This window comes from Platalea leucorodia, assembly GCF_965183815.1.
Source record: "Platalea leucorodia genome assembly, chromosome: 1".
Lineage (NCBI taxonomy): Eukaryota > Metazoa > Chordata > Aves > Pelecaniformes > Threskiornithidae > Platalea > Platalea leucorodia.
This window is the reverse complement of record NC_138823.1, coordinates 141660201-141684522: the sequence shown is the minus strand read 5'-3', so window position 1 is coordinate 141684522 and position 24322 is coordinate 141660201. Positions and strand designations below refer to the sequence as shown.

The window sequence follows — 24322 nt, the reverse complement described above, 5'->3', positions numbered from 1 at the left end:
CCCTTTCATCCCACAGGGAGAGACAAAGAGCTTCTCTTCACTGACCTTGATGGTTGCATTTTAATTTTTTTTTTTTTAATATTACACACCTGAAAGTTTAATATTAGACCCGTTATTCGGCATGTAGAATTGCGATCTTTCCTCTGTTTTCCTGGTGGCTTGATGGTTTTGCTTGTGCAAAGCTGGCCACCTGATAGCAGCTATTCCTGCGTATTTTTGTCTTGGGCAATGGCCTAGATCCTTCAAAAGCTTGTCTCTTCTGCCTGATGCAATTGCTTGTTCTGTTTTATGCAAATATTTACATAATCCTATTCCTCTATAATTCTATACTGATTAATGTGAGTGTTCCTCCCCTTTCTTAAAGGCGTCGTCATAAATTTGTGGACTTTGGTTCATTAATTCTTATGTTTTGTGCTTCAACACGATAGCAGCATTCTCATTTTTCTTTGTAATGGTGTGATGAAGTGGTCACCCTTCTTGATTTCTCTTTCTCTTTACACAAGTGCTTTATTGTTAGCACAGAACTCTTATTTATAGACACCTCTAACTGGTAACTTGTATTTCTACAGTGACTGTGGCACAGTGATATGGTTTCTCTGCTTTGGCAAAGTGCACAGCTTTTCTAAAATAACTGAATATTTTTAGCTGGCCTACGTTCGTTATCTGATGCCATATAGAACACAGTAATTAAGTATTTAATGTTCTTATGCACTACATTAAACTGACTCCCAAATCTCACTTTAAGAGAGAATTTTCGCTGAGGGTGTATTAGCAAGACAGTATCCGTAAGGTAGGGGGAAATGTAATCAAAGTACACGGCAGGTAACCAAAGTATGGGAAACTATGCCTGGCTCTACATTCTATAAGTGACAGATTACTGTTTTGAGCTAAGCAGCTGTATTTATTCTAATTACTAGATTTTTTTTAAAGGAAAAAGGAGAAACAAATTCCACTAATGCAACCGTAACCAGCCCATATTCGTGTTACCAGGAGGGCTTGGGACACAGACTACTACGACGTGAGCTCAAAGAGAGGCATATGGATCAGCTTCAGGGCGGAGCAATCCAGACAAATATTTTTCCCACTTGCCAATAGATTGCACACTGCAAGGCAGTGGTAGCGGGCTGTATTTTGTGAGCTCCAGTCTCCGTTTCTCTCTCCGAGAAGTCAGCTGTTGCTGTTTCCAGAATGGGAGTATAGGCTGCAAAGTGCCACTGAATTCGAAGTCAGTCAGTTGGAAAAGGTGAAGGCTGAACTTGCTGTCTTTTTTTCTTCGTGGCACAAAACAGTAGCTGATTTGGCAAGGTAATGATTACTGAACTCAGTAATCAGATTTGCTTGTGTGTTACATACCGACAGTATCAGGTACACTCGTAACCTCTGAGCATCAAGTATACTTCTCCCTCTTCTCCCAGTTTTCCTCTGGTTCACTAAGTGTTCTTTAAGAATAATAATGGATATATTTACTGCACAAAGAAATACTCTGAGATAATGCTTTTGCACAGACTGGAAAACCCCATTATTTTCTGTATTCTAGATTCTGACTGTCAAGAAAAATTTTATTTTCAACAGAAAATGAATTTTGTTATAATAAGAAAGTATTTCCCTTAAGAAATAGTATTAATTATTAAATTATTATGAGGCTCCCAAATATCTCCTATTTCTGCTTTTCTGGTTTGGAATAGTTGAATTAGTAATATTTCCAAGTCTGAATCTTTCTCGTTGATGTTGGAGAGTTTTCTATACCATGTATCTACATATGCTGCTTATCTGATTAATCAAGGTATGTGACAGGTACCATTCACCTTGGAGTATCTTACTCATTTTGTCAACTAATCTGGTTTCTGGAATGTTTGCTAATAATTTCGCCACCTGGATAGCTTAACATGAAATATGAGTTTTGCCAGGGTTTGGTTCTTAGCAAATTGCTAACAGACCGAACACTTAGTCTTTTTCTTTCCCATGAGATCATATATTTTCTGCAACTGGCTGGCATCACTCTAGCTAGGCTGGTAACTAATAGTTGTCTGTGTTGTGCTATAAATTCAGTGTTGAGGGCCCATGAGAGAAAGCTGTGTGAAATACAGCTCTTTTGACCGTTCTTAAGATTTCTAGCTTTTAATATAGGCAAAACCACTATTTCAATGTAAGTAGTTGTATGCAGTGTATAATTCATATCTTTCCCTTTTGAAAATTCTATTTTATTCTAGCCATAAGTGTGCATTTCTTGAATAATTTAAAAGCAGAATGTTTAAGAATGGATGCGACAGTCTCCTCACTGTAACTGAGAAAAGGCTATTACTAGTTTGAATTTAGGCCTTCATAATGCCAATATTTGCCTTTCTGATAAACTGCTAGAACATGCAGTTTTGTTATCATTAGCAGAGATTTCCTTCAGATCTTTCAGGACAAAGTTCTTTTTTTGACGCTATTCTTGAGCTTTCAAGTAGTTTGACATGTTCTATGTAAAAACAGCACAATCTTCTGAAGTTGCTAAATTAGTGATACTAATGAACTCCCATTATTAACTATTAATGGCTTCCTATATAAAAGAATTACACTTACTGCAATCACAGATTGCTAATGTTTGACACTAAAGGTTATCGACTCATTATTACAGCTGTTTGCTGTTTTAGTCTCCTGCTACTCTGGTACAGGGGAACCCTAACTTGAACATTCCCTATCTGCCAAAATGTATGTATCTTGTTCAGACGAGATCTTTTTCTTTAAACTGGATTATGTAATAAGAATTCATGGCTGAATGTTAAAAATTAGAACTCAGTTCTGTTTATGCTGTGGTACGTATAAGGAAGAAAAACCTCCTCCCCACCACTGGTTTGGCAGGATAGCAGATAGAGGCTTTCTTAGCCAAAGATCAGAACAGGTAAATAGTTTCCATTTGTACGTGTACATACAGATATTATCTTGCAAGACTTGAAAGACACTGACATGAGGCAGATGACGGAATTACTTTCTTTTGCCTGAGACATGTGGAAAAACTTGCATTGCTGCTCTGCTGCGCAAATAAATCGCTACCTCAAAACCTGAGTGGCTTGGAAGCGCAGAACGGACTCAAACAACCCATCGGTGACATCCAAATAGTCGTGTTTGTAATTAAAGATAACTCACACATCTAGAATAAACAGAGAATCAATTACTTTCAGTGTTGGTGGACTGCATCAAGACTGGTTTTAAAAGATACTAAGTATAATTTAAAGTGATGCTGTCAGGTTAAACAACTTGGGTCTCTCTCCCTGCCATATGTGCGCATTCAGAATCATTTGAATGGAGTTGCTACTCCAGCGCAAGTAAAATGACAGTCATACTCTATCATAGGTAAATATTAAGCTGAACAGATTTTAAATTCCCATTGGTTGGGAAGCAGAGTATTTCCGTAACTTCAGTGAAGTTACTCTGAATTTATACTAACATAATAAGGAGGCCCTTGATCTCTTATCTTCCCTAAAGTATGCTGTGTGGCATTTTAAAGTTGCTCAGGAATTAACAGAGATGTCAGTCATGCTTTAGCAGAGCCTAAAAATACTTTCTAGTCAAATGGATTGTCACAGAAATACTGAAAATGTAGAAGGACACGCAATTCTGATTTTTATAGTTAGCTGCATGGCCATGCTCATATATGAAGAGTCTGTCTTGAAAAGTGTCATACCAATCAAAACACAACTTATTATCCTAGACACTATAATAATATTCTTTAACACAGGCACTGTGTCAGTAGGGATGTAGATTGAAAAGTTTTTGTATATGATTAGTAACTTTGAATATCTTAGATGTCAGTGACCAAAGTTGAACCCCCAAATAAGGTCCACACTGTCCCTGATTGAGCAGCCAAAATTGCCAGTAGTTTCTATGAATCTTGGCTGTTCTGAACCTGAGGTGGTATCGAAGGAATGTGAAATTACTTAAAATAATTTTGCATTGGTGTCAAAGCTGGGTATTGTCTGCTGGAACGTCTATGCTGTCTACTTACAACACATTTAAGGAGAACATAAATGTAATATATTATCTCTCTCATCATGGAAAACTTGAGATTTCTTGTGTGCTGCTTCTGTCAGCATCAGTGAGACGTCTCGTTTCCTTACTTTCTACTAAAGTATAATATAGAGATAGTTCGTACTATTCTGCCATGAAATAATACAAATATTTTCTTGGGTACGTTGTTTAAAATATATATTACGGGTCCGAAGTGGCCGTTTTGTTTGCAGAACTTCTGTTAGAAAAAAGGTTTCATAATATTTATGGCTCTGGTTATGTAGATATGGTAGTGGATACTTTCCTAATTATCTTTACATAATTAGATACAAATTAGTCTCTTTAAAATTGCTTCAATTGTTTCATAGATTGTTCAATGTTTGCCTGTGTCCCTTTTTTTGCTTGTGTATGCGATTAAACTCTTCCAGATACGTATCTGGTATATGCTAAGCTCTTCAACCACCCCGCATGCTTAGCCTAAATTCACAAAGGAAATAAAATGTTTAAATTTCTGCTTTATGTCTCTATTCTTCTTCAATGACACTTGAAGTTCTGGTAATGTATTTTTATCTTCAAAAGTCAAGCAGCTCTTTAAGTGTTCTTACAGCTTCACGTCTACAAAATCATACGGGTAGAAAGGCACTGCCAGAGAGGTTGGGCCTCAGATCTGGCGTGTTATCTGATGTTTGGAATTTAATAGGGGATGTCCTGGTTAGTTGCAGTATTTTTAGTCCCTGCGCAGGGAATCACCTGTAGGACTCCTCACTGCAAGCCGCTGTGAAGCAGTTGTTCCCTCATTCTTCGGCTTTGGGAAGCAGTCTCAGGAGGGGAGATTTCCGTGACCGCTTTTGAAGCTCGGGTGCTGCCGATATCCTCGCTCATCACACGCCTGCCCCGAGCTCCTGCTCTCCCCGCTGTGCTAGCGTGCTCTGGCGTGGCCACGCTCGGCCTCCCCCGTGCCCCCGTCCTCGGCAGCCGCCGCCGGCCTGGAGGCCCTGCAGCGCGTGGGGAAAACCACTGCCGACACGTCCTCGCTTCTCCTCCTGGCCTCTGGCGTACAGATGTACCAAAACGCTGGTTGTCAGTCTGGTTTACAAGATTTGTTGTTTGCCTGTCGACACTAACGTGCTGGTTATTTAAACTTTATTGAGGCAAACATTTTGAGCTGCATAGCCTCGGTGCACATTAGATTAACTAGAGATTGACACCTGCGGACGCGTGGAATAGTATATAGTACCCATGCTTCAGTCTCATTAAAACTAATGAATTAAGTTTGTGAACCTATATACCTAATGTCTTTATTTTCAGTCACCGCTGTCTTGATTCTGTATGCATAATAATTAGTTTCCAGAATTTGCAGCGTACATCCCCAGGCCATTTTCTGGATATTTATGCAATTAGTTTAATGAACTTTGCTTAGGAGTTGCTATGTCATTAACAGTCATTACCTTCGCGGATTGCCCATTTTACAAATTACCTAGAGATTTCATGTTCCGCAGTCAAGTTTTCTTATTCGCTGCATAAAGCCAAAACATTTTTGCGGCGAACCCGCCCAGCTAGCGAGCAACAAAGGCGTGCTGGCTGCCGTCGTCCTCCACGGGTAATCCGCTGTCACCCGCCGTCCCTGTCAGCAGCTGCCGGAGCAAGGGCTGCCGGCGGAGTGGCTCAGCGGTGTGCCGCGCTTTGCTCTCTGATGTCGGCGGGGGCAGGGGGATGAACAGCGACGGAGGGAAGGCGCTGGGTCTCCGTCCCTACCGCGCTCTCAGCGCGCCCGGTGCTACGCCCGGAGCTACGCCCGCCCCGCGGGCTTCCCGCGGCGGGGAGCAGCGGGGCTTTCCCGGCGGCGGGACGCGGGACGCTGCCCTCCTCAGAAACGGGCGGGCGCCGGCCCGGCCCGGTCCTCGGGGGTCGGGCGGGAAACAGGCGCCCCCGGGGGGAGGCGGGGGCCAAGCCGGGGCCGGAGGAGCCAGCGGGGCCGGGGCGCGGCGCGGGCGAGCCCGGCGCCCGGGCGCGGAGGCGGCGCGGCCGCGGCCGGGCCCGGCCACCGCCGCTCGGCGGTAACCGCCCGCGGCCGGACTGCAGCGGGAGCGCGGCCCGCCGCCTCCCCCGCCCCCCCGGCGGAGCGAACCACTGCGGCTCGCCGAGGAGGTGAGGCACCTGTCACCCGCCGGCGGCGGCGGCGGCGGGCGGCCCGGCGGCGGGCGGCGGCGGCGGCTCGGGGCGCGTCCCGCGGCGGGGGCGCGGCGGCCGCGGCGCGGCGGAGGGGCGGGCGGCGGGCGGGAGCGCTGCTGCGGCGGGGCGCGGCGCCTCTCCTCCCCCGCGCCGCCGCCGCGGGTGTGCGCGCGGAGCCGTGTCGGTGCCCCAGCCGCCGCCGCCGCCTGCAATGGCGTTGGGGCGCCGCGGCGGTTGCTGCCTCCTGTCAGGCGGGCGGCGGCAGCGGCCGTTCTCCACCGAGGCGCCGAGCCGCCGCGGGCCGGAGGAGGAGCGCGGGCAGCGCTGAGGCGGGAGGCTGGGGGAGCCCGCCGCGGCTCTCGGCTGGGTAAGGCGGCGTGCGCGCTCGGCGGGAGAGGCGCCGGGCTCCGCGGGGGAGCCAGCCCGGTCACCGGGCTTTTGTTTCCCGGGGCCCGGCCGCGCGGGGGCGGCTGCCCGGGCTCTGCCCCGCCGCAAGGTGCTGCCGCCCGCGGCCCCGCGCCTCCCGCCCGCCGGCGCGGCGGCGGCAGCGGCGCGGCCGCCCGAGGAGGAGCCGCCGCCGCAGGGGCCCCGGCGCTGTCCTCTCGGGTTAAGTTCATTGCCTTCCGCGAGCCCGGCGGGAGCGGCGGGTCTCGCCGGGAGCCGCTGCCGTGTGGCCTTTCCAGTCGCCGGTGGCGATCGGCGGGGGCGGCGGGAGCGGAGCGCGGGGGCGGGCGCGCCTCTCCCGCCGCGGCGGCGGGGTCCCCTGCGCCGGTGGGGCAGCAGCTGTTGCAGCCCAGATGGGGCGTCCCCGGCGCGGCGGGAGCGGCGGCGGCGGCGCGGGCTGGGGAGCAGGGACGGAGGGGAAGGGAGAGGGGCTCGGCTCTCGGTGAGCCCTGCGCTGCCCGTGGCGGGGGTGCGGGGTCGGGGGCGGCCGCCGAGGCCGGGGAGCGCCGAGGCCGGGGAGCTCCGCCGCTCCGGCGCGGCGGCCCCTGCGAGCCCCCCGGGCCGCGGGGTGGGAGCGGATCCAGCCCCTGGCTCCGTTTCTGCAGCTCCTCCTTGAGCATCCCCAGGCTCTTCCAGGTGCTGAAACCGCTGCCTGTGACAAGGGGCAACTTTCTCTAACTGGATTTCACTTTCTTCACTGCGTCAACTGCGGATGCTAACTTTGGGTGCAGTTTTTCTTATTCCCTCGAGCTGCTGTTTAGTTTTGCCTTTCGAAGTGTATTATGTTTGATGGTATTTCTACCATTGTGTTTCTCTGAGAGAGCAAGGGTTGTCTTGCAGTGCCTTGGGGAAGCAGAAGCATCATGTTTGCATGAATTGCTTTGTAGTTAGATGTAAGTAACTTAGAGGGTTGATTTTGGGATTTTTTTTTTTTATTATATTTTTTAGAAAAGTTCCTTAACACAGAAGTGATGTTATTTTTCTTGTCACGTTGCCTTTCCTTTGCCTGCATGTTTGTGGCATGATACAATACTTTGTGAATGGTAAGATGCGATAATCCATTCTTTTGCATAATTGAAAATTATGCAATGATCAATTTGAAAAAGTTTGTAATGACAAGTTTTCATGTGTCTGTGCAGTGTTAGGTTGTATTTTTTTTACTATTTTTTGTAGACTCGTCAAATAATGGTAAATGGATATTGTGGCTTAAATTTAAAGTAGTACAAGTACCTGACATGATTCAGAAACCCCGCCTTTCTATTGCAGGTTAAATCAGCTGTCGTTCTTGAGAGTCCTCAGTTGTGCTGCTTTGTCAGAATTGACTGCATGTGTTTAGATATTTGCCTCCAGATCTTCTCTTGAGCATGGCCCTCCTGAAGGGCAGTGCCGCCTGAGAAAAACACTCCTCAAGCAGAATCTCAGCTGTGACAGACTACTGAGAGCGGTACCGCAGAAACTATGTAAGCTGGTTTTGGGCTCCTGGAGTAAACATGATGAAAACAGAGTCTTCAGGAGAAAGATCAACCCTCCGAAGTGCCTCTCCTCACAGGAATGCTTACAGAACTGAGTTCCAGGCGCTGAAAAGCACCTTTGACAAACCGAAATCAGATGGAGACCAAAAAACGAAAGAGGAAGGAGAGGCCTCGCAGAGCAGGGGAAGGAAATATGGCTCAAATGTCAATAGGATTAAGAACTTATTTATGCAGATGGGCATGGAGCCCAGCGAAAGTGCTGGAGTTACCCCTAAAACCAGGGGGAAGGGTGGCCCCCCATCACCTCAAAGACGAATTAGGCCCAGAGAATTCGTAGAAAAAGCAGATGGTTCAATCGTAAAATTGGAATCATCCGTCTCAGAAAGGATTAGTAGATTTGATACTATCCATGATGGTCCTTCCTATTCCAAGTTTACTGAAACTCGGAAGATGTTTGAGCGAAACGCTCATGAAACAGGACATTCCAATCGCTATTCCCCAAAGAAAGAGAAAGTCATTTCCAATGAGCTTCCGGATGAATGGGGCAGCTCTAAGTCTCACAGAGGCAGCACTGATTCACTGGACAGTCTTAGCCCAAGGACAGAGACCGTCTCTCCAACTGTGAGTCAGCTCAGCGCAGTTTTTGAAAACACTGACTCACAAAACGTAATCATCGTAGAAAAGTCGGAGAACAATGAAGAGTACTCTGTAACTGGTCACTATCCGCTAAACCTCTCGTCTACCGTCGCAAATATCTCCTCCCCAGTTGCAAACCTTGAGGGTTTCAGTCCTCTGAAAGATACCAGCACGTGGTCTCCGCCAGCCAAACAGAGTACAGGCTTGATGTCTGCTGAGAACTCTCAGCAGAACAGCACGCCTTCAGCACTGAGACAGAAGACGTCCACAGGCACTTCAGCAGGTTCAAAAACAACTGAAGAAGTAAAGAAGAGTACGGAGGCAAGTGCTGATTCTGTTGAGAGCTCTGCAGCAAGTCAGCAGGATTTGGTCAGTGTGCTTGACAGCGAAAGATCGGTGGACAGCTGCGCTAGGAGTAAGTCAAAAACAGAGGCAGAAGTTTTGTTGCAACAAAAGGAACGGTCAGAGCATGCAGAGGGTATCTTTGATAGACCTGAAGCTGCAGAAGTACCAGGAAATGTAGCTTCAGGTGTGGATTTTGCCACAGATGCTGTTTCAGATGCTACTGAGACCCATTATGATGAGGCGAGTGAAAAAGAAGTGCATGAAGATGTGAATAATTTTCAGAGTTCCCACGTGTACATGCACTCTGACTACAATGTGTATCGGGTACGGTCGAGATATAATTCTGACTGGGGAGAGACAGGTACAGAACAGGATGATCAGGATGACAGTGATGAAAATAACTGTTATGAACCCGATATGGAATATTCTGAAATTAATGGATTGCCAGATGAAGATGAAATCCCAGCCAACAGAAAAATACAGTTTAGCCGTGCTCCAATTAAGGTAAAGTTTCCTACGTTCTTTTTCTGCGGTTTGGTTCATTTTCAAATGCAACTTTATTTGAAGTAGATTTTGACAGCTGATCTCGGCTCTGAAAAGATTGCAGAGGATCTTTCGATACACATTTTTATTACAGTCAGCCAGCGAGCATAATCTTAAATGAATTAAGGAAGCTGAGCTCTGATGAGGTTGTGTCATTTCCTAGACTACTTGATGGCTGACTAAACCAGCAGAAATTGAGAATGACAGCTGGGTTTGCGAAGTTTGAGAATTTTAACATGCGTGTTTTGACTTACATGACTGAACTGTAATCACATGGTGGAATGTAGAAGTGGGTATTTGGTGGCCTTTGTGCTGCTTAGCTTTTTTCACTTGAAATCACAGCTTCTTTAGATCAGCTTGCTTTTCTTCAGCTCTCATCAGTTCTTTGAAGTCCCTGTATTTAAACACTATGTCATGAAACACACTGTGATTCTGTCTCAGTAGTAGAGGACTTAATATTCTGCATCTGAATTAGTATCATATTTCTAGTAGCATCTTCACTTTTTAAAAACTTTATTTATTAAACATCAATATACATATATCTAGTGTATCTCAGTGCTACAGAAAGGCCAAAGTCCGTTGATGGAAATAGCTAATGAAGGGTGGGTTTCTTGCAGAGCTTTATTTGGTTTGGTTTTAAGTATCTTGAAATTACTGCTAAGAATGTTGTTTCAAGGAATAACTAGTCGTGTTTTGTTGTACCAGCTTTTCACTGCTGAGTCACAGAGGTAAGTATGGAAGTATTTTAGTTCTGAGTTGCTTTTAATGCACATGGTCTCAAATGGACAATTCAAAACTGTAGTCATTTTTTTCCAGAAATGGCTCTTGAAAGAGCCATATATGGTGAAATACTTGAAATCTAAGTGTTTTTAAATTAACAGTCTGTAAATGACTGTATTTTCATTGTGTGAGATCGGTAATGAAAATTATTAAATCAACAAACAGAAGTTTCACTATCAAACTTGAAGTAATGCGATTTACAAAATCTGCGTTTACACCACCCGTGCTTTAAGTTAGCGTAAGATGTGTATTTGTATTAGGACGTTCTAATCTGAATGAAGCAACCAGGTTTTCACATCTGTTTATTGGAGGGTGGAGGGCAGGGAACGGCCTTGTGTTCTTTATGCTTCTAAAAGACCATTTTTTACACTGAAACAAAATATTCTGAGCCAAGATAATGGATTTTTTTGTTTTGTTTTGTTAGTATTTTATTCAGGCTTGCGTCATGGACCAAAAATTCTAACAGTGTTTGTGCTCCCTCTAGATTATTCCCATAATTAAAGTAGCTGGTTTTCTTTAATTTTTTGGAGAAGAAGTAGAGAAAACTTTTATTCCAAAGACTTACGAATGTTGTCTCCCCCACCACCTTCCCCCTCAGGCTGTACTAACAGACAAGATGATGTTCTCTCTTCTGAAAGATCTACCAATTACGTGCAGAGGTTTGTTTTATCATATCTGTTATGGTTCTAACAGATGAGGATTCAGAAAGTGATTACACTGGTTTTATTCTTGAGATGGTTGGATTTTCTGCTGTTTCTGTTTTGAAAGAGCTAACAGTGACATTATTACTTCAGTATATTGCTGTGGCCTGTCTGAATCACGCTGTCATGCCAAGCGCTGTAAGAGTATTCTCTCAATTATTTAGTTATACAATTTTTCTTTTCTTCTCAAGATATTCATGCTATGTTCATTTCAGATTACTATTATCAAGTAATAATAACAGTCCATCAGGAAAATGCTCTAAAAGTCATTTGTGTAAATAATAAAAGAGTGCATTTGTCATGGTTTTCAGCATAAAGCACTCTTAACAAGCTTATCCAAAGTAAAAGAATTGTTGCTTTAATTATTTTAGCATCTTCATTGTAGATAGGAAGAAAACAGAATAAAAGCTGCATTGAGAGAGAACAGTGTAGGAGAGGTTGAGAGGTTTGGGAGATCCCTGTGTGATTGCTTTTTGTCCCGGGTGCCTTCAGTGCATGCAATCTGTTAGTCATGTGGGGAAACAGAAGTGAGACCATGTGGAAGGCTTGCACTAAGAGGAAGAAGTGCAGCGAAAGTTGTGGAAAATTAAAAGCTGCTTCTCGAGCCTTCTTCCCTTTTCTCCGCAGCGCTCTGTGATTCCCTCGGCAGTGTCAAGCAGCATAAGCCCGGGCGGGCTGCCAGCAGCATCAGGTCACTGCCCAGCCACGCCGCCGCGGGCAGGGACCCGGGAAGGGCAGCTGGAGAATCCCCCGGTGGGTCCTCGGAGGGGCGCGAGTCTCTGGGCTCCTGCGCTGCCTCTCTGACAGCGCTGCCAATTCAGCACGCTGCTAGGAGGTCGTGAACCAGCTCTGGCAAGCAGTTTCTGCCCGGCAGATAGGTACCAATGAGCAGTGCAGAGGGCGAGGGGCACTTGTGTTCTGTCCCCTCGCACAGCGCTAGCAGACGAATTTGCCTGACCACTCATTTCACACGTCCGTTAGGTGGGGATGATGCTTGCTAGCTTGACAGACAGCAACTCTTTAAGAATTTTTCTGTTCTAGGCAATTTTGTGTATTAGTGGGCATAACTGGTTTCACTAATACTTTCCTGAACATCATCTCATGCATAGTGTAACTGAGAGAGAGGAAAATACAAAGCGAGGTAGGAGTATTTTCTGAACTGTTGAAAACTGATTTGTCTTTATTAAAATGAAGCAATTTGTACTTACCTACTCTGCTGGACAGCGGTGTGAAAAGTCCAACCCAAACTCTAGATGTTTATTGCTGATTTCACAGTATTGTACCTCCACTCTCTTCCTACAGGTGAGCTCTGAAATAATAACAAAAATGGCATTTGAACATGTATCCTGTGAGATGAGTGGGTAGTTATTGCCATAAAGTTGCTACTTGAAGGTTTCAACAGGTTTAGATAAACATCTTTGAACTGTTTTTCCAAGGGATTTTTCAGGTAGGCATGTCAGAAGTAAATGAGAAGAGTGCTGAGATTGAAGAGCAAAGAGATTTCAGTTACCACCAAAGGGAATCCTTTCTGTTCCTATAGGGGAAATGTTGTGGACTACGAGCAGTAATGAAGTATAGGCAGAAGGATAAATAAATAAAATCCTACTCATCAAACTGATAAAGATTGAATTCTGCTCATCTCCCAAGCAGGAAAAAAAGAGTTATTGAGAAACTCACTATAAAGAGAAGATTTCAAGTCAACAGATGCAGGAAACTCTACTCTGTTACAGTCTGTAATTTCGCTATCACAGATCCTCCATGGGCCATTTACTCTGCTCTAGGATTATGGGATATGTTTGCTGATCTTGTCTCTGTTGAAAGACCCTTTAGGAGTCGGTGGCTGCCGAGGGGCCATTGCAGGCTTGGAGAGTTTCTAGGTATTTGGAGTGTGGCATCACTGATGTGAGCAGTTGTGCGTGTCTGTGGGAGCTTAAGTCAGCTTGGCGTCGTTCAACAAAAAATACCTTAAAAGGGCCCAAGAGTTGGTGCTGGTAGTGGGAGTGGGCATGAGTGTGTTGCTAAACAAGGGATGTGCATGTTGATATAGCAGTTGATGTGAGTGTTTATATAGCGATACAGAGGCCTTCATCAGTACTGGCCCATTCTTGTGTTGAGGTGTTGTGTTTCTGCTCAGGGACAGAACTGAAACTCTCCAAGGCAAGTGTAAGAGGTGAAAAAGTTAAGTAAATGTGATGAGGAAAAAAATACCCTGGTTTTGCCAGGGATACTTTTCTACACAAAAAAGCAGAAACTCTGTGATTTATTGGCCTTTTGTTGAGTTTTGCAGGGTTTCCTGAGGGTTGGGTTATATACCACTTCCCAAACATTGTGGGCTCATTGGACAAGGTTTGCCAGTAGTGCAAAATTGATTAGGTCATGGCTTTCCACACTCTAGCAAATGGAAGTGTATTGATTGTCCAAATCATAGTCCTTTTTGAGCCATGTTTCCTCCATCCTGGATAGAATTAGGGTGGAAGAGTAATGTGTACCTCTTCTCCTCTCTCCAAGTCCAGAATGTCTGGTATCTTGATAGCTGATGGCGACATCTTCGGTTAGTGCCCTATTTCTGGCACCAGGTACACGTTAAACCATTTAAAGCTGTTAGCAGCAATCGGTATCTCCCACTTAGCCTCCTTTTGTGACTTTCTGCTCTGCTGACTTGGCCCTACCTGACTAAGGGGTTGGAGAGGGTTGGGCAGTGTCTCATCAGACCATAAGGCAGACAGCAGGTAACTCGTGGTGCAGAGAGGGGTTTTAGCCCAAGCTGCTGCGGCAGTTTTTATGGTTCCATAAAGCTTCCTTAGGGTGCAGTGGTGGTGAAGGGACCTCTCTGCAGACCTTTCAGAGGTTTGGGGTGGGTGGGGGCGAGGGTAACAGGAATGGAAGGGATATAGCAAATGGCTCTTCCATGCTTCAGCTAATTCCATATGAAGGGATTATGGTCACTAGTGCCCGTGCCTCATATGTTCTTCCTCTCTTTTGTCATGCAGCATGACTGAATCTTGTACCTTACAGCATTTCAGTTTTCCAGATCGTGTTTTATTCAAATGGTCTTCAGGAATCGAAATTTGTGCTTTTTTCTCTCCCTCTGAGTCTTTGAAGAGGTTTTACAAGAAGCGCTGTGACTATAGTTTAGTGTAAAATATAAATGTCATTTGTATTTAACAGTTGTTTTGAAATTTCTTATGAACTATATGGTCCTTTTCCTTATTAAAAATCAGTTCAAAGAGCAAGTCTTCTAGTTATTCCTCGTTTCTCTCACTAAAATGTATTCGGGAACGTAAATAGTGGCAAGGAAAGAATCTGAAACAATCTGACCCTGTAATTACTTTGGAAATTTTTACTGTCTAAAATATTATTATTCTTTGTCTGGTAAGCATCAAAATAAAGTATGCTGGAAACATTTTCGAGTTTTAGTGTTGAAAAAGAACATATCTCTTTGCCTGATTCAATGTTTAGTATGGTATTTACCTGTTGTTGTTAAAACGTTGAACTATTTTGGGTCATAGAAGTCATAAGTGAGGGTTACCCATCCACAAGCACTGTACAGTCCCTGGCTCCAAACTTGCCAACACTGCTATTTGTGTTTTACTTAAGTGAATATGGAGTTGGATTTAGATGACCTCCAGATCTCCCTTCCAACCTCAGTGAGCCTATGGTTTTATAAATAAAGTAGTCCCAGCAGGTGTTAGGACACTTGTTGAAGGCAGATGTGGAAGACCAGACTTGCAGAAAGATCCTGAAGGTATATTAGATTTAAAATTATTACAGAATCTGAGAAATTCATCCACTTTTGAATGGGTTAATTAAGAAACCTTACAGATAAATAAAGATGTGTAGCTTCCTTCTGAAATCACTGAAAGAGTATTTTCCTTTCCATAAATTTGGTTTTCCACTCTAGCTCCTGTGTCCGTGCTTTGTTTACAACATTAGGAGTGGGTGGTAGTTCTGGCTAAAGCATGAAACTAGATGTTAAGTAGGCTTAGGCTCTGTCTCCTGTAATGTTGAATAAATCACTGAACCTTTACGCTGGTATTTGAATTCTGTAAAATGGGCAGCAAATTGGTTATTAATTCCATTGATCTCGACTTATGAAGTAGTTTGAGATACTGAGCTATTGCTTGGGTAGCTTGAAATGTGTGTATTCTGCTGCATAAAATGACCTTATACTTTTTTCAGGTATTGTGAAGTATGGGAAATTCTACAGACTTAAGTAGTAATAAAATGTGTTGTACCACAAGAATTGTGATGCTAACTTTGATTATTTGTAAAAGTTAACGATGTAAAACCAGGTTATTTCTTCTGGTGGTAGGATATATAGAGTGTTTCTGGGACCTAGTCTTTTATTTCAGTTACATTTGTTATGAAAGATCTTGTTATGAACGACAGAACCTTTTATAGATATTTGTCAGGGAAAGGAATGAGAAGTAAATATTAAGGGTTCAGAGACTGGATGCTCTTAGATAAAGAACAACAATGAAGGGATAAAGCATTCCAGAACAAGTTGCTATTTTGGTTATTAAAAGGTAAGTCTGTTCTACATGGTTATCTTGTACGTGAAGTGTACCATTGAGTTGGAATTGTATACTTTCACTGGATGAGTCTTTCACACACAGTAATTTCAGATGCAAAAGAGTTTTCTTGTATTAAGTATACATGGAATTATTGGAATACAGTAGATGGAATAAAGTTATTTGCCTGCCACGATACGCTGTGGAGGCTTTAACTCTTGTATAGGTCATAATATCACTACTACATCTAGGGGCCAGTTACTGCTGGATGCAATGTTCACACACAGTTACTGAACTAAAAAGAAATAATGTTGCTTTAAACTGGGTTTTATAAGCATTGAGGACATTCTAGAAGAGCTGTTTGTAGAAACCAAGTTTGGATTGAATAATTGGCATCAGAGGCTTATGCGGTTTAGAATGAAAGGGGTTTCCAATTAAAGGTTTTGAATTTCAAAAATGCAGACTGAGAAACTGTAGGGAAATGGTTGGAAATTAGTTGAACCAAAGAGCTAAAGGAGCTAACGGTGGGGTTCTTGGAACCTGTTTGATTTAGAATTAGAAAAAGTGCGTAGGATTTGCATCCCAAGAAAAAGCAGAATACACGAGCAGAATAATTGCAGACCTAATCAGAAGAAAAGCCAGCCAAAGAGAATATCAGAAGCTAGCCAAGAACTTGCAAGGAGTGGCAAAAGTGGTTGTTCAAAAAATGAAGACTGTCATAGAGCTCAGAAGTCTTAAAGTGTAAATAAGATGTTGCCAGAAGTCAAGCTGTGTTTGACCTTGTAAAGGAAAGTAATCCAAGTAGTAAAAAGCTGTTTATCCATTAATAATGAAACACGAAAGGAAGCTGAGGGTTATACAGTGAGCGTGAGGTACAGTGAGCTATCACCCCCAGTTTATATTAATATTTTGCCTTTGTTTTTGGTGCAGTTGGTCATGTTGAACATGGAATCGGGATTAAGAGTGAAATAAACGTATACAGGTGGAAACTCTTACAGTGGAAATTCTTATAGTGAAACGAAGATGAAACCTTAGAAGTTCCTAGTGCTCAGGTTTGTAGGGGGCTGGGTGAAAGAAGTTGTATTTTAGAAAGTCTTGTAGCAAACATTTCAAAACAAACAGAACACTGTCAAAATAGAGATGGCATTTAACTGCAGAAGAGCAAATGCAGTAGCTGTTTTTCAGAAAATAGAGAAGAGGTGTTTCTGGCAGCTTGAAAATTATTAATCTTTTTTTTTTCTTTTTTCCAGTAGCAAAGCAATAGAAAAAAAACTTTAAAAAGAATCAAAGGCAGGGAGGCAAATGGAAAAGTGGAATACATGTAAATGGATTTATGAGAGGTAGCATATGTCAGACTAAATTAGTGTCTGCCTTTGATAAGACAGAAGACCTTGTTAAAAATTTCAGTAGTTCTGTCTCGGGAAGTTGGAGCACGCTAATGACACTTGCTTTTGACGGAAAGTGGGGAAGCCTTATCATTGCATAGGATTACAGTAAAATACAGGTGACTGGGAGGACTCTAGTGAGGATGGATTTATGAGCCAAGAAGTTTCACGGCAAACTAATGACTCATTTGTAGGGGATGACAGCTAAGGAGAAAGCCACTCCGTGACTCGCTCGCGCAGAATGACAGCAGTAACCCGCGGTGCGATGCAGCTGTGAGGAAGGGAAATGGCACTCTAGATACACGAACCAAAATATTTTGGTAGCGGTAGGGAATTGTGAGTGTCATTTTATAACTCGCTAAGGGGACTTCATCTGGAACATGTCTGGTGGATTCTGCTTAAGGCAAGTGAGTTTGCAGGAAAGGCTGCAGCAACTTGCTGCTCTTAATTTGTCTTTTTCTTGGTTAATTCTATCACAAAACAGGGGGCTTAAGAACTTTCTCTTGCTCAGTGAGGGATGACAAAGCCTGAAAAAGAGCATAATTGCACCTGGTATCTTCATAAAGAAAAAGCACCTGAAGGCTAAGGGGCAGCATTCAACTTTTAAGGTGGAATTGAGCATTTTCCAACTAAGATTAGAGAATCGTAATAGCAGGCAATGATACAGGCAATTTCCTTCTCTTTTCCTGTCTTCCTAACAGACTACTGTACTGTCTAGCAGTGTCTATTAATTCTGTTAAGAGTTGGGATTTATTTCAGCACTGTTGAACTTGCAGGCCACAAATCACCTATTAAAAAAGTACCTGACATTCCTGTTAATGGTACAAAGCAACAGCTGTTATTCTGTGGCAGCCTTTTTTATATAGAAAGTATTCCAGTGAGAGCAGAAGCTAATTTGACTTGCTAGAGTTGATTCAAGAGACCACTCAGATATTTCCATATGATAAAGTCAGTGGAAGGTGTGAATGCAGAATTTATCTCTGAGACCCATTTGCCTTGCATTATTACACATGCAGCTGCACTTCCTAGTCTGTGCACATCTGTAACTTTTTATGTTCCTCTCTGCAGTTTCCATCTGCCTTAGTATTCAGTGCATAATCTCAAGGGCATAAGATGCTAGTTCACATTGAAAGAATATCTTTTAATATTCAGACTGCTGCATGTAGACCTGGTGCCTTTTATTTGATAAAATACCTGTATTTCAAATTTACTATTCATATTATTTGGTTAAAAGCAATAGGCTATAGAGGCTTTTAAAAGTCATACCATCAAACTCCTGTCTAATTCATCCAGATCATGGCCTTTATCATAAAAAAAAAACCCCAAGGTTTTATCCAGCTTGTAATTGTCTTTACATCTTTATAAGCTTGCAATCATCTTTAAGATGGACTCTGACATATTTAGATACTGACATGTTTAGATTCTGTAGATATGTTGATTCCAACATATTTAAATACTTACCTGTTAGCTCTACCTTCTTAGAAGCCCAAAGATACTGTTCATTAATGTCAACTTGGGTGATTGTCCAGTAAATTTTATTGTGTGTGGACTGCTTAAATAGAATACTCAGAATATTTTAATACTGTATTTTTTTTTCACAAGGGCAAACCAGAGAGGTCTCATGAATCTAGAGATTTAGAGAACTCTTGAAAAAGCTGGTAATTCAGAAGTGTGGCATAGTGCACTAATGCAAATGAGAATGTTTTGGTACGGTGTTTGGGAGCGTGAGACTGCCAGACCACATAGCCCTTTATTCCTCTTTGCTCAGCCTTTTTCTCTGAAGTAGTTGCTCAGTTTTATCTCCCTCTATTAATCTGGTAGGTTGACTAAAAATTGCCACCTTGATGTTTTGCACATTTCTTTCATGTTGATAGTTAAGATGCAGGGAGGGAAATACCATTAAACAGGTGTGGTGGGTTTTTTTTCTTTTCTTTTTCCCCTTCTCTCTATATGGCCAGTAAAGCAGTTTCCAACCTTAACAGCTGTAGATCCAAAATAACTGCTAAGACTTACTGTGGTTTACTACAAGTGCATGACGCAGTCATTAACAGTAAGTCTTGACCATTAAAAAGGGGAAGTTATGCTCGACCAAACTCATAACCTTCTACAGTGAAATGACTGGCTTGATAGATGAGGGAGGAGCAATGGATCTTGTCTACATTCACTTCAGTAAGGCTTTTGACATAACATCCTCATAGAGAAGCTGATGAAGTAGGCGCTGGATGAACAGGCAGTGAGGTGGATTGAAAACTGGCTGTACAGAGAAGTGGGCAGACAGGAGCTTCATGAAGTTCCGCAGGGAGAATTGCAAAGTCCTGCACCCGGGGAGGAAAATGCCCCATGCACCAGTATATGCTGGGGGCCACCCAGCTGGAAAGCAGCTTTGCAGAAGAGGACCTGGGGTCCTGGTGGACACCAAGTTGAACATGAGCCAGCGATGTGCCCTTGTGGCAAGGAAGGCTAATGGTATCTTGGGCTCCGTTAGGAGGAGTGTTGCCAGGCAGGTTGAGGGAGGTGATCCTTCCCCTCTGCTCAGCGCTGGTGAGGTCACACCTGGAGTGCTGGCTCCTCTTCTGGGCTCCCCAGTGCAAGAGACAGGAGAGAGTCCAATGAAGGCCCATGAAGATGAAGAAGGGACTGGAGCATCTCTCCTATGAGGAAAGGCTGAGGGAGTTGTGACTGTTTAGCCTAGAGAAGAGAAGGCTCAGGGGATATATGTGTGTGTATATATGTATATGTGTGTGTGTGTGTGTATGTGTGTATATATATATATATTTACCTGAAGGGAGGGTGCAAAGAAGATGGAGCCAGGCTCTTTTCAGTAGTGCCCAGTGACAGGACGAGGCAATGGACACACACTGAAACACAGGAGGTTCCCTCTGAACATCAGGAAACACTTTTTCCCTGTGAGGGTGACCAAGCACTGGCACAGGTTGTCCAAAGACGTTTTGGAGACTCCATCCTTGGAGATAACTCAAAAGCTGTCTGGACATGGTCCTGGGCAACCAGTTCTAGATCGCCCTGCTTGAGCAGGGGCATTGGACCAGGTGACCTCCATAGGTCCCTTCCAACGTCAGCCATCCTGTGGTTCCATGGTTTCATATAAATCAGAAAAAAATTTTTTTCCTGGTAGTGAACTTTGGCAAAGGAAGCAGCTAAATTGCATCCAAGATGAATTCTTTTATTATTTGTAAAATATACTAAGTGACCTCTCATATTATTTATCAAATTATAAGAGTGCATGGTTTTGCAAATCCAAAGGTGATGCAGAAGCTCCAGTAGGTTTTCCCTGATTGTAATGGTTAACTTTATTTAAATATATATGAATATTTTAACAAGAAGTCATTGAATACAGCTTGAATTGTTACCTGTAATTACAGTGGAGTGGGGTCAAATAAAGATTTCTGGGATGCAGAGGCTTTTTTATGTGTTTTCCTTCCCCTAAAATACATAAACGTGTAGGTAGGGAAGGCCTGGATTGTTTACGAGTTGTCATGAAGCTTTATCCCTTCTTTTTCAATGACTATAATTTAGATTTAATTGTTAATTAAAATCTGAGTATTAAATATTGTATTGGTGCTTCATTGTAGAACACGGTCATGATACTGAATTTTCCTGGACTTTAAAGAATTATGAAGTATCTGGAAGATGCAGCACTTTGCAAGAAATGCATAGGGAAGAACTGCAGCTCTGTTGACTTGATGGTACCTTTGCTGTTTGGCAACAGTGTGTCACCTTGGTGGTACCAGTGGGATGACCTCCTTGTGCGTGTGTACATCTACGACCCCTAAGAGGTAGTTAAGTTCAGTTTAAGGATTGATGGTAGCCTTTTAATGTTTCCTATTAATGAGAACCTAGACCCACCACTGTCAATCAAAATAACTATCTAAGGAACAGTTTTAAGGGGGTTCTTTTGGTCCATATTTTGTTGTATTATAGCGTGAGCAGATTGACCTAACTTTAGAAGCAGCATTTAGCAATGCCAAAAGATTTTGGGGAAATATTTAATATTGGGAAAATATTTATGATTAAGAGGAGAAATTAAAAACAGCCTGTACAAAAATAAAAACTGTTGAGGGGTAGTGTTCATTTGCTGCAGAGGCAAAACCCACTAGTATTTTGCGTGTACCCGTAGCTGAAGTCTGTATTGCCGTTGCTGTCCTGCAGCTGGGTAAGCCCTGGTTGGAATGGGAACGTGAGCCGGATACTCAAAAGCTCTGGTCAAACCGGTACATAATTCCACACTGTGCTGTACACCTTCAGTGCAGTCTCAAAATTACTCACTTCATAAAAGGTACCGAGCTGCTAACATTGTCTAGTTTATCTATTAAATCCTTCTGATAATGATGGAGAGAGGCATTTTGCTGATTTCGTAAAGCACAAGAGCTCCCAGAAGAGAGACCGATGTGTATGGCTAAAGATGACCAGCAGCAACTTATGAAACATGAGAGAGATTAGTGGAAAGTTTTTTGAGTAGCACTTTGAATAAATGGATTAAAACAGAAAGACAGTGAGTGGTATAAAGTAAGTTGTTCTTCACTCTTTTGGCTTAAAAGTGGATCTGTTAAAACAGGCCGCCTGTGCCCATATATAACTTTATTTTACTTTTCCAGTCCAGAGGCTCGCTTCTGTCTCTAAGCCCTGGAGAACCCCTGTAGTTAATCCATGCCATTAAGAACCAAACATTTCTGAGCTTGAGAAAGCTGGATTTAGCTTCCAGCAGCACAGCGATGAGAACCATGGGGGCTTGGCCGGGGGGGTGGCGGAGCAGTGGGGGTCTCCTTCCCCAGCCGGGTGATGGGGTGGGAGCGCGGGCTGAGCCCCGGAGCCTGGTCAGCAGCCGGCACCCTGCCCTGGCTGGGACCCGCCACAGCGTTCGTAAGCCAATGCAGCTCGTACATGGGAGTGCTGCACTTGCAGCATTTAGGATTCAAAGAAGCCGTAGGGCAGGTTTGTGGCCTTTTCTAAGAGCTAGCTGCTTACCACTGCATCAGTACTCCCACAGTATAGCATTAACTGAAATATGCAACTGGACCCTTTCTTCACCGTTTTGCCTCAATTGACTTTCTGATGTTATCTGAGCATTGTAGTCTGCCTCGTAGACTTTTTCAAAATGTAGTTTGTGGTTGTCTTCTCTTCTTTTCTTTCCCCTGTATTGATTCTGGACATTTGCCAGGCTGCAGTTAGTTGTGTTGATGGCTTAGGACATAATTCCTTTTTTATCCTCAGTATTCTTGTTTTCTAGGGCTACATACTTGACATTTTGCATTACATTATATAGCAAATATATAGCAACAGCAAAATAAAATAGCAAAAAAAACCCCAAACACACAAAAGCTTCTTTTTAAATTGTCAGTTCATTAATTTTTTGTCATTGTTTTATGTAGAGCATATTCAACATTCAAAAGACTGAAGAATTTACTGTGGTGCTTTTTTTTTTTTAACTGAGTTTATTTTTTTACAGCATTATCTGTGGTTGTTTTGTTTTATTTTGCTTATTGTATTTTGTTATTTGTAATAAGTAAATAATGTTTGAAATGTATAGCTTCATATCCACAGAGGCTCTGTAAATCCTGTTCATTCTCTGGTTGTTCTTGTTCTCTGCACAGATCTTTCTGTCTGACCTCCCGCTTTGCTTTTAATAGCTTGCAGCTTTGTTGTGTGAGACAACAAAACCTAGATGTGCCATATGTTCCACTGCAGTTTTCCTTAAACTTGTGGCTGACACCTGAGAAGAGAGGAAGCATCTTCTCCGGGCCGTGTTGTGTGGAGTATCTGCTTCACCTGGCCAACTTATAGGTGGATCTGCTGCCATGCCTTTTTACAATATACACTTGTACACCTAGAAAAGTAAGAATTAAAGGAACAAACTTATTTAAATGTGTATGCAGATACTTGACGAATAAAATATTGTAGTGGTAATTCATCAACAGGCTTTGAAAGAGAAATTTTTGTCTTAAAAACTCTGTAATTTATTCTTTGATGATAAACATAATGCTCCCAGGGGTGTGGGGCTTGCTTTAGCTGCAACAATTTCTGCAGTGCAAGGTAAACCTGCCAGGAGGGTGTACAAAAAATGTCTGTTAGTGGTAAGCATGGCATGACTTCTCTCTGGTATAATGTATTTTTTGTTCTCTTTTAAACAAGAGTGGTACTATAGTCATGAAATACTAGATCAAATTCTTTGTCTTTTATTAGCACTGGAATTCCAAGATACAACATCACTGGGTGACTTGCTGAATAATAGTTGTCTTTTAATGACTGTCTTGGGTTACTTTACTCTGAAAATGAAGGTCAGAGTTTTATCTTTTGTCTCACTATCTGAAAAAAACCACCAGCAGCAGAGGAAAAGGAGGACTACCCCTCATCCCCCTTTTAGACCTCAGATTTGATTAAGTTTCTAAAGTGGAAAAAATACAATTATAGAATAAATTACATTTAAAATATCTTACTTTGAATCAACTGCTTCTGCTAATATCCATATCCATGTATTTGGTGCAGACATCAGTGTTACCATCAGAAATAGGATATTTTTGGGACTCCCTGACATTTTGCAGCCCTTTGTCATGCTGCCGTCATGAACTTGATCAGTAAATTAGCTTAGTAGTACTGATAGCAGATTTCCAGGAGTTAAACCACCGGCTCTGATTCACTTCACTGAGCTTGCATGTAAGAATTCCTCATGGCACGTGAGGGGGTATCAAACCGAACTGTACTGTACTATGCAAACTATAAATTACAAGATTGGCAGACGACAATGCTGGAAACTGTCATTACAACAGTACTGAGTCACGTGTCGTCTTCTGCACCATTTGGTTAGCACATAGGGAGCAGAAAATAAGGTATCAGCGTGCACTGGTAACAGGGCAACTGGACAGACATGACGATGGCAATGACCTGAAGAAGCACATAGATACTAATTTTTCTGCTCTTACGCCGCATCTGGCAGTGATGAACAGAGCGGGCACCAGGAGAGCTGCAAAACGGACAGGCAGCGCTTCCTTTTGCATGGGAGTGTGGCAGCAAGTAAACGCCAAAGCAGCAAATGTGAATGGGAAAGTTTGAACCGTACGAAACTTGGGAGTGGTGTAATACAGCAAAATAAGGTGGCGCTTAATGTTAAAAAGCTTGTCAAATTGAGATGACTTAGGGGAGTTTTTCTTAAAGATGGAAGGATAATTATGACCATTAAAAGCTGAGGGGGAACCTCTGCATGAATTGCCAGTGCGCTTGCCGCCTCTGCTAAAAGCCTAGCAATGAGATTGTAGGGTATTTTTTAGCTAAGATGATAACATTCAAGTCATGGAATAGAGGGTTTTCAACTGGGTTTTTTTCTGGTGTTA

At 43.1% G+C, this 24322-nt stretch overlaps 1 protein-coding gene across 1 annotated transcript in view; it reads left to right on the top strand.

Moving 5' to 3' along the window:
- Window positions 1-8022: 8022 nt before the first annotated feature.
- PPP1R9A (protein phosphatase 1 regulatory subunit 9A) overlaps window positions 8023-24322 on the top strand; it is a 148044-nt gene continuing 131744 nt past the window's right edge. Inside the window, exon 1 of the mRNA XM_082320635.1 lies at window positions 8023-9563. Within this exon, the coding sequence (XP_082176761.1) occupies window positions 8097-9563 (1467 nt within the window). The 5' untranslated portion in view covers window positions 8023-8096. The remainder of the gene's footprint in view (window positions 9564-24322) is intronic.